At 35.2% G+C, this 16512-nt stretch overlaps 1 protein-coding gene across 2 annotated transcripts in view; it reads left to right on the top strand.

The window, feature by feature from the left end:
- The window catches only part of epha4l (eph receptor A4, like), a 49236-nt gene that overhangs the window by 31195 nt on the left and 1529 nt on the right, over positions 1-16512 (top strand). Inside the window, exons 6-16 of one of the 2 annotated variants that reach the window (XM_039678677.2) lie at positions 3837-3961; positions 4198-4357; positions 6095-6209; positions 6655-6707; positions 6793-6906; positions 6991-7176; positions 10815-10876; positions 11418-11627; positions 13877-14026; positions 14225-14418; positions 16336-16497. In XM_039678677.2, the coding sequence (XP_039534611.2) occupies positions 3837-3961; positions 4198-4357; positions 6095-6209; positions 6655-6707; positions 6793-6906; positions 6991-7176; positions 10815-10876; positions 11418-11627; positions 13877-14026; positions 14225-14418; positions 16336-16497 (1531 nt within the window). Of the gene's footprint in view, positions 1-3836; positions 3962-4197; positions 4358-6094; positions 6210-6654; positions 6708-6789; positions 6907-6990; positions 7177-10814; positions 10877-11417; positions 11628-13876; positions 14027-14224; positions 14419-16335; positions 16498-16512 lie in introns of both variants that reach the window. The other variant, XM_039678676.2, reaches the window with a different exon arrangement.

The following is a 16512-nucleotide window of genomic DNA, read 5'->3' as shown; positions in this document are numbered from 1 at the left end:
AATGTTGGGTTAAAAATGTACAGTTGAAAGTTGGGTTAAAATTTTAAATAACATTTTTAACCCAACATTTTGGGTTTGTCCATATTTTACCCAATTTTGGGTTAAAACAACCCAGCATTGTTTAGAGTGTAACCGTGTATAATACTGTATGTATCAGTGTTGTAGTCGAGACCACCTCACTCGAGTCCGAGTCGACACCGAGTCCATAGAGAGTCGAGTCCGAGTCTAGTCCGAGACAAGAGACGGTCGAGTCCGAGTCGAGACCGAGACCAGTGAGGGTTGATTACCTAATTTACTTTTATTTACTTAGAGAAATTCTTTTTTTTTTTTTTTTTTACTGAATTTACTTATATATGATCAGTTTAGGGAAATATGATCAGGGTAAAAAGGCCACATAGTAGGTGGTGTTAAAAGTAATTTTTTTACAATTTGTCATGCGCAATTGTGCACTAGAAAATCACAAATCACTGGGTGTGTCAATCAATTTAAAGAAATATTTTATTAACATGCATTAATAATCATAAAAAATATTTTTAATTGAACTCGAGTGGACTCGGGAATCATTCCGAGTCCTAAAAAAAACATGTTCGAGTACGAGTCCAAATGGACACGAGTCCATGACAAGACCAAGACCAATAAAATATGGTCTCGAGACCGAGTCTCGAGTATTACAACACTGGTATGTATAATATAGTAAAAACCATGTATAACCATAAAATACTGTAATATGTTGCTTTTTAAATCTGATAAAAGATACCAATTTTCACTTTTCAAATCATATGTCTCTAATGACAGCAAAAACAAACAATTTTGGATTACAGATAATTGTAAAGACAATAGACAATAAAATGCAAAACCTTGAAATGCTTATTTTGAAGAAACCTTAACGATCAAAATCACTTAAGTCTGATTAGTAATTAAATATAATTATATAACTTGAAATTTGTATTTGAGCAATAAAGACTCGAATTATATCTTTTGTTTTTCTATAAAACAATGTTATGACAAAATGATGTAAATTCTGAGTATCCCAGCATGCACTAAAGGCGTTAACAAATGAGCATAGTGATGTTCCTAAATCATTTTACTGAATCTTAACATAAATCTTAAAGCTTGAGTGTTAACGATGAACGGGCGCAGATTCTCATCTTTCCTTTTGACGTTATCTCAGCCACACACACACACACACACACAACTCCATTACGGCCCATATCTGTCAGAGCAGACGGCATGATGGATGTGTGTTAGAGATGAGTGTGTTAGGTGGTTGAAGGGGGGCGGTGACCCCTGTGTTGTTGGCTGGAGGGGGTCGTCTCCGAGTCCCCCGAGGGACGCTCCTAAATCACGTTTAGTCTGTCGGGCCTGGCAGAGGAAGACGGATCTGTGAGATGGACGAGGGCCGCTGTCGAGCTGCTGCTACAGCTGGCGGGGGATCCGATTGTTTAACAGTCACACACACGCTAATGCATGAAACTCTAGCTTTAGCACTTGAATTTAGGGCGCTCGTAGATATGTGCACTTTTTGTACATTTTGCTGATGGTGGGGGGAAATTGGTCTGGATAGTGGAGCGCTGCATGATTAAATGAAATAAAACTGAAATCGGGTTATGGCTTAGTGCAATTATCTGATCACAAAGGCTGAAATCGAATTAAATACATGCACAGCATGTTTCAGAGTGAAGCACTTCACCGTGTTCATTTACAGATCATCATCATGTGTCTTCAGTGTCTCAGAGCGGCTTCACAGTAAATGCCGCTCCACATGAACTCGTCTTGGCGTTTGCTCTGAGTTTATAATGTGCATTTTAAAAATGTGCCAATCATCTACCCAAAATTTGAATGAGCGCTTATAAACCGGCTGTTGTCAACAAGAGAGAAGCTTTAAAGAGTAGTTCACTTTTAAAAAGACTTTTGCTGATAATTTACTCACCCCCATGTCATCCAAGATGTCCACGTCTTTATTTCTTCAGTCGAAAAGAAAAAAGACAGTTTCAGTGCAAACTGTTCAAAGGGCTTTAAACGATTCCATACGATGAATAAGGGTCTTATCAAGCGAAACGATCGCTCATTTAATAAATAAATAACAAAGTTTAAGTTTTATAAGCTCAAATGCTCGCCTTGCTCTGTTCTGTGAAGCGCGTTTGTGACTCTCCTGTTCGAACTCGCTCATCAAAATGAACGAATCTTTTTCCGAGTCTTTTGGTTCATTCAACGAACGAATTGAGAGTTCGAACAAGTACTCCTTTAAGGGCTTCCTGCAGTTTTCCTTCAAAATAAAAGCTTGATGGTTTAACGTTTAAGAATGAAAACTTAATACAGCCATGAATATTAGTACTGCCATTTTAATAATATTTTATTTTATTTTAATTAAATACTAGATTTTTATTTTTTTTTTATTTTAAAGTGACATATTACAATATTAATATTTCTTATTTAGTCTATTATTTTAATAATTACATTATTTAATTGTTACAGCCAGCATGTTTTTTCAGTTTCAGCAGCACAAGATTGAATCTCTGTTCCTCAGAATATTAGAGAACTTACGACTTACACTTTGTTTAAAACTGGTTCATAATACACCAGTCATGTCAGCATTAATAAGTATATATTATTTCTCTCTACCCGATTGTGCTGCCATCTGTGTCACTGTTGGGTAACTGTTCAACATTTTTATATTAATTTTAACCAAATGTTGAAAATATAGTGAATTTGTACACTGTATTTACCTAAAGGATTTAACGATTATTATTGTTTTATTGTTTTTATATTTAGTATTTTTCTTGTAATGTTTTAATTGCTGTTTCTTTTTAAGGTAGACAATATTAACATCTGTCCAGGGACAATGGATGAAAAAATGGCTAATTCTGGTACATTTGCTGTATTACTAATTAATGTGCATTGTCCCTGTCAAATAAATAAATAAATAAAAATATATATATATATATATATAATTTTTTTAATTATTTAATTTTTTAAATCGTTACAATTATTTATTATTTTACAATCTTATTGATATTTAATCGCAACCCTACAAACAAGCTTTTTTTAATTTTAGATTCAAATGTTTAAATTAGACAATATATGTCAAAATATGTTAAATAGAGCCAATAGTTAGATAGCTGAAAGTCATGCTAGTTTGTTTGTATTTTCTTTTTCTTTTTTGAAGAAGAAGAAAGTGTGAGTTTGCCCATGTAAAACATCACGTTTTCTGGAGTGTTGTGGCCTTAGAGTTAGAAGTTTGTTCAAGGCCAAATATGAGCAATAGTAATAGTCATGCTTGACTTAACGAACACCCTTAATTAGCCAAAATACGCAGAAGGGGAGGGGATGTGTAGGACTTCGCCAAAGACAGCATTTGGACTCTGTGGAAATATGGCAAGCGTTCTGTGGTTTAGATATCAGGAGTTGTTCTGTTTAGATGAGGAAAATAATAAATGGAGATTTTTTTTCATTCACATCCCCCAGTTCTGTTTTCACTTTCTTTTGCTGTTTTTCTCTTTTATAATTGTTTTCGACTCTGTGTGATGTGTCTTTGGACAAGCAGAGAAGACAACGCACATCTCTGTTGTGTCAGATTCTGTCTGTTTGACTTTCTCACCCTCAACAAAAACAGCTTCGGGGGGGAAAGAAACCAAACAGACAATAGCGGACTTAACTCCAAATCCACGGTTTAGAAGAAGAAAAGGTCTCCTTGTCCTCTGGGTTTATCCTTTCTCTCCCTGTTTGTCTCTGATGTGATAAAAGACTGACAGATGTCTCAGGAAAACCTCACAAAAGTCAAATGTAGTAAACGTAAACCTTTTATAAAAATATGAACTCCTTCTGTCTCTCTTCAGCTCCCTCTACGGTCATGACTGTTGAGAGTAAGGACATCACCCGCCACACGCTCTCTCTGCTCTGGGACGAACCCGAGAAGCCCAACGGTGTCATACTGGAATATGAGGTTAAATACTACGAGAAGGTGAATGATGGGAAACATCAATTGTATTTTAAAATTCATCCTAAAACCCTCATGATGACAGAATTTTCATTTAAGGTGCACTGTGCCTTTAAGAAGGCAGTATAGCAATCCCCTGTGGACATTAGCTGTCTGGATAAACAGGAAGTGAAGTTTTATAGAGTTAAAATAGCCCTCAAACGTCATCTCTCACCTTCCTCTTGTCTTCCGTTCTCTGTGTCTTTATTTATAAATCTCAGGACCAGAATGAGAGGAGTTATCGCATCGTGAAGACGATGTCTCGTAATGCTGATATCAAAGATCTGACCCCGCTGACCTCCTACGTGTTTCACGTGCGCGCTCGCACCGCCGCGGGCTACGGAGAGTTCAGTGCCCCCTTCGAGTTCAGCACCAACACTGGTGAGTGTACAGCTCATATACAGCAGTGTGTTTTTAAATGAGTTGGAATGATCTAGAATCATATATATTTATACTCAAATAAAATGAATAAAAAATTAATTCTAAATCTGTTTAGTTGCGGGTCACTAGCGTTGGAGGCTGACTAAACTGAATATTAAATATTTTAGGGAAAAAATCTGGATGGAATGGACTGCGTGATTTGAATTGCGATTTTTACTGATAAAAATGGAAATTATGTTTAAGTTAAAGTTTCTAGGAATACTAAATGTTTGATTTAGTGCTGTCAAATCGTGATTAATTCTATCCAACATAAAAGTTTGTGTTTTGACAGCCCTAATTTGATTATATATATTAATATTTTTATAAAAAATAATAATAATTATGAACAGTTTTGCTATTACCTTTATTATTTTTACTAAATATCAAACAAAATAAGAAATATAACAAAAAATGTTTAAGAAAACAGCAATATTACAATATTAATTAAAATTTAAAATGCAGCTGTTCAATTACAGCAGTAATAATTTCTTAATTTTAACATCCATCAAGCTTTTATTTTGTTGGAAAACCCCAGGAAGCACTTAAAGCTTCTCAGCCAGTTTATAAGAGCTTCACATTACAAGTTTGGGGAAAAGATTGGTGCACGTTCTGTTCATAAGTGCATGTTATAAACAACCCAAACTCAGAGCAGATGCAGAGATGATTTCAGGTGGAGCAGCATTTACTGTGAACCGAGCCGCTCTGAGACACTGAAGACACGTGATCATGAGTACTGAACAGTCCTACGCTTGCCTGGCCTTTGTGTTTGCATTATGGTTCCATTAAAGGTGCATTGCGCAACATTTCATGTTAAAAATAGCCGTTTTTCTAACCCATACATTCTTAATTGCCTGATGGGCTGAATGAGCCCTTCTCTGATCACTGTAATCCTGTACATTAAAATAAATTTGAGACTGGGCGTGAAGTCATGCGCGTTCACGCTCTCCTGGCTAGGTCCGGCAGGTTTGTTTATTCGCCGCCATTCTCCGTATCCGCAAAGACAACTCGAGCGACAAAACTTTAGTCAACTTTCGACAAAAGTAGAAGATGGATTCAAAGAGACCGGCTTGTAGTTCATTCCAAACCCCAACGCAAACTCCACGTAAGACAAAGAAAATAAAACTTCTGTCTAGTGCCAGACGTCGGAATAAGACGAGAGTCAACATCGGGAAGCTTTCAACAAATGGAGAGATCTCTGGGCGGTCTGCTCTAGGGCTCAAACGGGTCCTATACAAAGTAATAACTTATATTGTTCATGAACGTGTTTCCATAATGATAAAATCATAAGTGGATACAGTAAACGCATAAAACAGTTCAACATGGAGATAGATAGAAACAAAAACCGATGTTTTCTACTAACGTTACCCCCGTTTTCCCCTCACACACACATAAGTGTGTAATTTACTCAAATGCCTTTCCTTTCATATATTTAAAATGACTTGCAGATTTATGGATTTTAGATTTTTCAGATTTTACACCTCTGGTTGTAGTTTCGCTTGTCGCCAGAGGGGGCGTAGCTCTGCAAAAACTCAGATACTTGCACAATGCACCTTTAAGAACTTTTGTGGTTCAAAAGGTTCTTTATAGTGACAAAGGTTCTTTAAACAGTTTTTCATACTGAGAACAAAGTGTTTTTTAGGTTCTTCCTGGCTTTTTTTTAAAGAGTGTATATAAATGCAGTGTTTATGTCTATCTCAGTCGCAGCTCCTGTTGTTGGAGGATTCATGAGCTCTGCTGTGCTTCTGCTGCTGGTGGCCGGGTGTGTTGTTGTTCTCCTCCTCATCCTCATCATTACCTTCATCATCACCAAAAGGTACAGAACATCTGCTATTTTTCTGTAATGATACAGTGTTGATTTTTGTTAACTAAAACTATTCAAATTAACTCAAATAAAAAAATGAATATGAGAAAGTTATTAAACTAACTAAAACTAAAAAAAAATATTTAAAGCTAAATAAAAATATTTAAAAACAAAACGAATAAAAAGTTTAAAAGCACATAATATTACTAAAACAAGCTAAAATTCTAATAAAACCCAATTTGCAATATTTTATTAAGTTTTAGTTTTAGGTTTTTTTTAGTTTTAGTTAGTTTAATAACTTTATCTCACATTCAGTTTATTATTATATAGTATTATTATATATTATTATACTAGTATCATAATAATACTAAAATAACACTGTGATAGACAAATAAATGAATAAATGTTAAAATTGCCAAAATAAATAAAATTATAATTGTGTATATTTTCATCTCAGGAGGAGCAAATACAGCAAAACTAAACAGGCCGAGGAGAAAATCCTGAAGCCAGGTAATCAAACACCTTTCATTAGTCCACCGCTGGAAGAAAAAATGAACATTTTCCATTCTCAAAACTTCTGTAAATATGCCAGCAGGGGTGAGAATATATGTGGACCCTTTCACCTACGAAGACCCCAACCAGGCCATCAGGGAGTTCGCTAAGGAAATCAGTACCTCGTGTATCAAGATCGAGAAGGTGATCGGCATCGGTACGTTAACAATCCTTGTATGTCTTTAGCATGTCATCTGTTGATGAGAGATGCATGTAAATATATCGCTATCTGATCCTGGAGGGGAGTTTGGCGAGGTGTGCAGCGGCCGTCTGAAACTTCCTGGAAAGCGTGAGATCTGTGTGGCCATCAAGACGCTGAAGGCGGGGTTTACCGAGCAGCAGAGGCTGGACTTCCTGAGCGAGGCCAGTGTGATTGGCCAGTTTGAACATCCCAATATCATTCACCTGGAGGGCGTGGTCACCAAATGTAAGTCAACGTTGACATCAGGGGCTTTTATTTGTCTTCTGCAGTAGGGCTGTCAAACGATTAATCGCGATTAATCGCATCCAAAATAAAAGTTTGTGTTTACATAATATATGTGGCTGTACTGTGTATAATTATTTTGTATATAAATAAATAAATACACACATGCATTTATATTTAAAAAATATTTTATTTATATATATATATACATTATTTATTTTTATATATAATATAAATTATATATAAATCTATATACAGTATATACATTAAAATATTAATATACAAGCATGTGTGTATTTATATAAAATAATTATACACAGTGCACCCACATATATTATGTAAACACAAACTTTTATTTCGGATGCGATTAATCACGATTAATCATTTGACAGCCCTATTCTGCAGTCTTCATGAGGGTTGACTTGCCTTAGAAATTAAAAATCTCTTATCATTTACTCGCCCTCATGACATCCCTAACCGTATTGTATATGACTTTCTTTCTTCAGATAAACAGAAACATTTTTATAAAAGTAATCCATATAATGCAAGTGTATGGGTGCCGCTCGGTTGACATTTGGGTTTTTGGTATGAATGTAGATAAAAAAATATATTATTCACAAAACATCTATTGTTTCGCCTCAAAAGATATGGATTTTTCTACTGGGGTCATTTGGATTACCGTCATGGAGACCGTCATTACCGTTATGGCTAAGCTCACCTCCTTAGTTTCAATAAAAGCTGTTTTTAGACCAATGAGGAAGTTTTGAGCTCTGAAACTTACAGGATAATTTTATAGTACAATATCTTCTGACATGTCGAAAGATCAATTCTCAATCATGACCCCTTTAAGTAGAATTGTATGTAATGGAAACGTAATGTAATGGTATTTTTAGAAGTTTATTTAGAATCAAGGATAAACAGCATTTAAACACAACATCTGCTAAAGTACTTGAAGTCTACTATTGGATGATTGAGGGTAATCATCATATAATGCCACTATATTACAGAGAGCTTACCACCTTCTAGATACTTTCTGCCTTTAGAACAAATGGTGCAACCAAATAAAGTACAGACTTAGTTACAAACTAACTAGTTGTTATTGAGCTTCTAGTTTTCGTTCTAATGTAAGAACTTAGGAACGGCTGGTGAAACCCTATCCAGAACACGACATGGTCAAAAGTCTGGATATTAAGTAGGCTTAAACCGCCTAAAGAAACAGCTTGGTGATGTCGTTTTCCTTTTGATGTGCTAATGGTCGTGTGTGTTTATGTATGCATGTCCAGCTTATCAGTGTGTTTGCTTGCTGAGCGTGTCCTGACAAAAACTGCTGTGGGATGCACACACACACTCACCCTTGTGGTCTCCAGATGGAGTGGGCCGCTCCGAGGGGCTAATGTGAGCTAAAAAGCACAGCAGACTCATTAATCACTTCGTCAGGCCTAAATGTGTTTGTGGGCTAGAGTGTCACCCTATATCTCTAACCTACAGCCACTGCTGTGTGTGTGTGTGTGTGAGTGTGAGAGAGCGAGAGACTTAGCCTTCACACACTACACATTTGGCTTCTTATTTGTCTTGTATTTCCTTCTACTTTATTTTTGTTTACTTACTTTTCTAAATGTAATTTCATGTTTAGTAAACCAGCACTAGTTTATCAATAAGAGAATAAGAGAATGTACTAAAAAATAGTTTTGTGTGTTTAATTCAAATATATATATATATTTTTTTTTTCAATGTCAGAAACACGTCATAACATACATTTAGATTTTTCTATTGATTTTATTAAATATTATTATATTATTTATAAATTGTGTATATGAAAATATATATAAGTTGAATTAAAAGATTTGCAATGCAGAAACAAAATGTAATTACATAATATTTTTTTAATATTATATAAATGTATTATATTATATATAAATTGTTTATATGAAAATATATACATATTAAAATGTTATGTGATACATTTTAAAAAAAAATATTTTATAATATTTATTTGTATATGTTGATTATAATCACAACACACACACACACACACACATATATATATATATATATATATACAGTATATATACTGTATATATATATATATATTAGGGCTGTGCAAAGATTAATTGCAATTAATCACATCCAAAATAATAGTGTTTACATAATATATTTGTGTGTGCTGTGTAATTATTTTGTATATATAAATACACATGCATGTATATATTTAAGAAAATGTGTTATTCATAAATAAAATATTTATATACAATATATATTATGTATTTATTTATTTATATATACAGTATTTACGTGCAAATAGTTCTTAAATATGTACATGCATGCATTTGTATTTTTATATACAAAATAATTATACTTTAAAATATTTAAAATACTTTAAAATATTCAAATTATTTAAATAATAGTTTTATATAACAGTTTCTTTTTGTATGTTGTTATGTATTTGTGTATTATGTTTTTTATTTCCCACATTCGGCTGTACATGCTGAAAGAAACTTCATGTCTTGAGCAGCAGGCGACATCAAAACCGTTGATTTATAATTCCTTAGTAAATTAAATTGGCGGTAGACATTTCTAACAGGTGAATACCAGCCAGCACTGTCAATGTTTAATTTACTTTTAGCTCATAAATGTCCCCTTGAAACTATAAAGCCGTCTTAAGTCTCCTGCGTTGTGTTACAGCGGAGTTAATAGAGTTGAATACTGAATTTGCATAATGTAAATTAGTATGAGGTGAATATAAATATGTAAATAAGGCAATGTGGCCCTCTCAGTATCTCTCATCAATGATTCAACAGCATTTCTTTGAGACTATTTGACGTATAACTGCTGGTATTCTTGCCTCAAATGCAAGTTATAAGTGTTTTTGTTTTTTGAAAATTAATGTAAAATAAAATGAAATTAATTGATGGAGATTCTAACCCTTGTCTTGCAGAGTTCATTGTCAAACATATGCATACTTGGCACAACCATACACCCAAAACTTGACAAAGTCAGTAAACGCCTCATTAGCATTCTAATAGGGTGGGCGTAAAGGGGCGGGGCTGGGAAACTCAGACAGTGAGTGTGAGAGGTCAGAGGTCACCCTCTCCTCAGGCACTCTGGAAGAGCTGTCAGTCAAACTCGCCTCAAGGTCATCAGAAAGGCCAGCCCAACAAAGATGGCCGACAATGTGTCTGGTCGAGCTTTATCTACCGCACTTCCTCTATAGGGAAGGAGCATTGTTGAGTGTCAATCAGCAGGCCTGCTGTCAGTGTGTGTGTTGATTCTGTTTGAATTACTGATATTCATGTTCTGTCCCTAGTGTTTACATCTGTTTGGTTGACACCGATGTTTTGTCGATGTACGAGGAGTTTCAAGAAACGGTGTTGCATATACTCCCAATGCATCTCTGGCATTCAAATACTGTCAGTGGGAAAGTTTTAGTGCTTTTTAAATAGATTTACATGTATTCAATTAGCAGACGCCTTCATTTAAAACATTTTACAAATAAGGAAAACAACAAAATGATTCGTCCTAAGAAGGCATTAACATGCTATAATACAAATCTCCATGATTATTCAAGCTAGGTTTGTTGTATTTTTTAATTTTTTTTATAGAAAATTGGATTTATTTAGTTTAATTGTTCTCTTTTATTGCAGGCAAGCCAGTTATGATCATCACTGAGTACATGGAGAACGGCTCACTGGACATGTTTCTCAGAGTAAGATTGTGTTTGTGTGTCTATACAGTGTGTTTCTACACTCTAAAAAATGCAGGGTTGTTTCAACCCAAATTTGGGTCAAATATGGACAAACCCAAATTTTGGGTTAAAAATTTAATTGAAAAATGTTGAAAGTTAAAGTTGAATTTGGGTTAAAATTTTAAATTTTTAACCCAATTTTTGTGTTGGTCCATATTTGACCCAAATTTGGGTTGAAACGACCTAGCATTTTTTTTGAGTGTATATTTAAATTAAAAATATATCTTATGATAATTCTGCATTCATTTTCAAATTTCGTTTTATGGATGGATGGATAAATGGATAGATAAATAGATGGATAGATAGATAGATAGATAGATAGATAGATAGATAGATAGATAGATAGATAGATAGATAGATAGATAGATAGATAGATAGATAGATAGATAGATAGATAGATAGATAGATAGATAGATAGATAGATAGATAGATAGATAGATTTGACATTGCATTTTTGTCAAGGTGTCACGATTCAGGTCTGAAATGTTGCTTCCTCTTTCAGAAGAACGACGGTCGCTTCACTGTTATCCAGCTGGTGGGCATCCTGAGAGGAATTGCATCCGGTATGAAATACCTATCCGACATGAGTTACGTTCACAGGGACCTCGCAGCACGCAACATCCTAGTAAACAGCAACCTGGTGTGCAAAGTCTCAGATTTTGGGATGTCCAGAGTGCTGGAAGATGAACCAGAAGGAGCGTATACCACCAGGGTATGAGTGTTTACATTTATTCATATAAGGTTTTACATTTACAGTAAGGTCCTATTCGTTAATATTAGCTATTGCATTAACTAACATTGAGCAATATTTTTTTTATCTTTAACATATAGTTAACAATAATAACACTGGCTCCAAAACTGTTATATGGAATTTCAGCCTTCTGGGAATGTCACTTATTTAAAGGGATACTCCACTTTTTTTGGAAATAGGCTCATTTTACCACTCCCTCAGAGTTAAACAGTTTTACTGTTTTCAAATCCATTCAGCCGATTTTCTGATATTTAGAAGAATATCAGTAACCAAACAGTTTCTGGTCTCATTGATTTCCATAGTAAGAAAAAAATATACTATGGAAGTCAATGAGACCAGAAACTCTCTAGTTACTGATATTCTTTTAAATATCAAAAAAATCGGCTAAATACATTCGAAAACAGTAAAACCCAACTGTTTAACTCTGGGGGAGTGGTAAAATGAGCCTATTTCCAAAAAAAGTGGAGTATCCCTTTAAATTAGTGGATTGGAATTTACTGTATAAAGGCCAGTAAAGGATAACTGTGATGATAAAGATAAACATATGGTTCTATTAATCATTCTAAATATAAAAGAATCGCAGAGTCGACATCTCAACAATAACGTTGCTGAGAAATGATAATTACATCTGAGCACCTAAAGCTAGCTGGCCCCAGGTTAGCAGTGCTACTGTCTATTTGTTTCTCTGGGCTGGTGTGCCATGGAATATTGCCTGATTCCATGATGTCAGTCATTCTGATTCCAGTAATCAAGGACAAAGCTGGTAAGGTTGGTAGTATTGATAATTATAGACCGATAGCCCTTGCCAGCATTATCTCAAAAGTTCTTGAAAGTCTAATTCTTGACAAAATAAGTGACTGTTTATCCACCACTGACAATCAGTTTGGCTTTAAGCCCAAACATAGCACTGACCAATGTATTTATGCACTGAAAGAGGCTGTTGAGGCATATAGAAGTCAGGGCTCTACTATGCTTTTAGGTTTTATTGATGCATCCAAGGCGTTTGACCACATTAATCATTTCAAATTGTTTAATAAACTCATGTACAGGGATGTCCCCAGCAGCCTGGTACGAATATTAGCCTATTGGTACTCTAACCAAGGTGTGCGGGTTAAATGGGGGAACACTCTATCTACATCTTTTTATGTTAGTAATGGGGTAAGGCAGGGGGGGATTTTATCTCCAGCCTTATTTAATGCCTACTTGGATGACCTGTCCAGGCAGTTGGGGACTTGCCAAACTGGCTGTATGGTTGGAGAAATGTTGATTAATCATTTCTTATATGCAGACGACCTTACCATTTTATCACCAAGCAGCAGTGGGTTCCAACAGCTACTGAATATCTGTTCTGATTATGGGGTAGAATTTGATATTAAATATAACGCAAAGAAAAGTGTGGTTATGATATGTAGAACAAAAGATGATTTAAATATTAAATTCCCTTCTTTCTATCTATCTGGAGAAGAGCTGGAAGTAGCTAATACCACAAAATATCTGGGGCACATCCTAACAGATACACTGGAGGATGATGCTGACATGAGCAGACAAAGGAGAGTGCTATATGTCCAAGCCAACATGCTGGCAAGGAAATTCCATCACTGCACTACAGATGTTAAAATCAACCTGTTTCGAACTTACTGCTCCCCTCTTTACACAGCTCCTCTCTGGATTAGATATAAGAAGGAGAGCCTGCTTAAGCTAAAAATAGCCTATAATGACTGTCTCAGGATTCTCCTGAAGAAAACAAGAAGTACCAGGGCAAGCCAGCTGTTCTGTAGGCTGGGTTTAACCACTTTCATGGCTTTGGTGAGAAATCTCACTTTCAAGTTTATGAGCAGGCTGGACCGATCCATGAATGAGCTTATTGTTCAGATAGTAGATCCAAGTCGTAGCTCCGTGAGGTACATGTCAAAAATATGGGATCACTGGTATCTATGCCTTCATTAGCTCTATTCTTCTGTTGTTGCTGTATTGAAGGGGTATATATGAATGTGAGATGTTTTATTGATTCTGTGTATAGTATTGTCTTCTGTGGGCCTTGAGCCTGTAATAAAGTTTATATAATGTTGGAATCACTTTCAGAATGATTTTTACAGCTGATGAACGATAGAAACATTGACAGCCAATCAGAATCCATCCTGCTTTAAAGATGGATTGTGTGGACTCTGGTGTAAATGGGTTTAACATGAACCTGAACCTGTCAATCACAGGGAGGAAAGATTCCAATCCGCTGGACGGCTCCAGAAGCCATCATGTACAGGAAGTTCACCTCGGCCAGCGACGTGTGGAGTTACGGCATCGTCATGTGGGAAGTGATGTCATATGGCGAACGACCATATTGGGACATGAGCAACCAGGATGTAAGTGGCACTGTACCACAAATCGAATTAATTACGAGGCCTGTCATGCTTTCTGCGCTGGCGTTCCCATGGTACACTTAGAAGAGTATTAATACTTTGCTTTATCGTGCTATTGTGTGTCATGCCAAGTTACACAAACCAACTGAATGCGCTAGTTCAGAAAGATCAGCCACTCATTTCCTCTCTCCTGTTTCCTAGGTGATAAAGGCAATAGAGGAAGGCTACCGGTTGCCGCCGCCCATGGAGTGCCCGCTGGCTCTGCATCAGCTCATGCTGGAGTGCTGGATGAGGGAACGTGCAGACCGACCCAAATTCAGCCAGATAGTCAACATGCTGGACAAACTCATACGCAATCCCGCCACGCTCAAGAGGACGGCAGGAGACGCCAGCAGGTGCACATCAACACTTTTATTCTTGTTTTTATTCTTGTATTCTTGAAAACAAAAATCCCTCATGAACGTTTATTGGGTTTATCTATTCTTTTGGGAAAAATTTTCATCTTGACATGAATCTACTTATAATTGCTGTACACTAGATAGATAGAACGCTCAATTTCATGTAGGCTTGAGTCCCATAATATTTCAGAATGCATTTTAGTTTACTTCTAGATAAATCCTGTCATGAGCAACAGTTTGAGGCGAGACACTACAGGTGTCTAGGATAAAATTTTTCAATAAGAGATATCACCATGAAACTTCCTCAGTTGATTACTTACACAAGAAAATAAAAAAATGTATTACAAGTTTTTAAAATTTGCATGTTTAATTATGCAAATTAGGCATCATCGCATTAAATATGTGTGATTTCGGTATTCATATGATAAAGCCAGATGAAAAATTATTTTTTCGTTTTGTTTACACACAAGATAAAAAAAAGTTCAGGATATATGCTTTCATTACCTAGGAAATCAAAATATATTGTCCATACCCTTAAAAAAAATGATTTTCGCCATATTTTTTAAATTAAGATGTCACATAAATCAGGCCGGAAATGATTTATTAACAAATCCCTCTGAAAATATCTTCAGAATAATGGTAAGTGTATAACTGTAAAGTTAGGTGCACATAGGTGCTACATAGGCTGAGATGTTTGTACTGGAGAATGACAAAAAACTAACTTTGAGAAAAGTGCATTTAAAGATTTAAGTAGAGAATAATATATTTCTATCGGAAAACATTGCTCAAAAACAGAATAAATGCTCAGGCCGTTAGTAATAATAATATATAATATGTCAAGCTTTCAATGAGATTTTATCATTAGCTTTAAATCACCCTTTGGACATTCACGATTGGTTGATGATAGAAAGGAAATGCCTATATTTGGGTTACATCAGACTCAGAGCTTTACAACGATACCGGTCATGACAGACTTCAGTAAACAGACGGACCGCGGCATGACGCTCTGGAATGCTAACTTGGTAAATTTGGGAGAAATTTACTGCCTCAAGTAAACAAAATGTAATAAAATAAACATCTTAAAGTATATTTTCAATGTTTTCTTTATAGCAGCTTGAAAGAATACATATTGAAAGAGTCTTGCCCAAAATCTCAAAACTGATCAATGCATGAAAAAATCGATGTTTTTGTCTCGCCTTAAAGAGAACCTGGTTAGCGATATGTACAATGGGACCATGTTCTTGCAATACTTGCAATATAGCATACACATGTTTGGAAATTAATACTTTTATTCAGAAAGGATGCATTAAATTGATCAAAGGTAACATTAAAGACATTTATGTTAAATACTTTTTTACTTACTATTCATAAGAGAATCCTGGAAAATGCATCACATTTATATACAAGAAATAACTGTTTTCAAAACTGTTTTCAACATTCATTTCTTGAGCAGCAAATCAGGATATTAGAATGATTTCTGAAGGATCATGTGACACTGGAGTTCCGCATTACCGGAATAAACTACATTTTAAAATATATTCAAATTATTTAAAATTTGTACGAATATTTTACTATTTCTTTATTACAAAAATGCAGCCTTGGTGAGTATAGAAACATTAAACAATCTTACTGACCACAGAGTTATGAACAGTAGTGTATGTTTCTAGCTTAACCTTAAAATATGATACTATGCATTTTTATTTAAAAAAATTTTTTTATTGAGTTACTTTGTAAAGTTTCCACCATAAAGACATTTTTAGAGAAGTAATCTCTATTTTAAGTGTAGCAAACAAGAAAAGTCATGCAAACACGCATAACAGCACGTATATATATATATATATATAAACGCAAATCAATTCTGGCAAGTTAATTTTCTCTGGCATAAAATGTATTATGTAATTTTGTTGCCGTCAGGCCCCACCCATCCATGCTTCACCACGCCCCCTCTGAAGGCTCCGCCCCCTCTTTGAGTTCTGTGGATGAATGGCTGAAAATCATTGGACTTGAGCAATACAGAGAAAACTTCAACACAGCAGGATACTGCAGCTTAGAGAGCGTCATGCCCATGAGTCATGAGTGAGCATCCCAACA

Source organism: Pimephales promelas, chromosome 16, assembly GCF_988280905.1.
Source record: "Pimephales promelas chromosome 16, fPimPro1.hap1.1, whole genome shotgun sequence".
NCBI lineage: Eukaryota > Metazoa > Chordata > Actinopteri > Cypriniformes > Leuciscidae > Pimephales > Pimephales promelas.
This window is presented reverse-complemented; position numbering and strand designations above follow the sequence as displayed.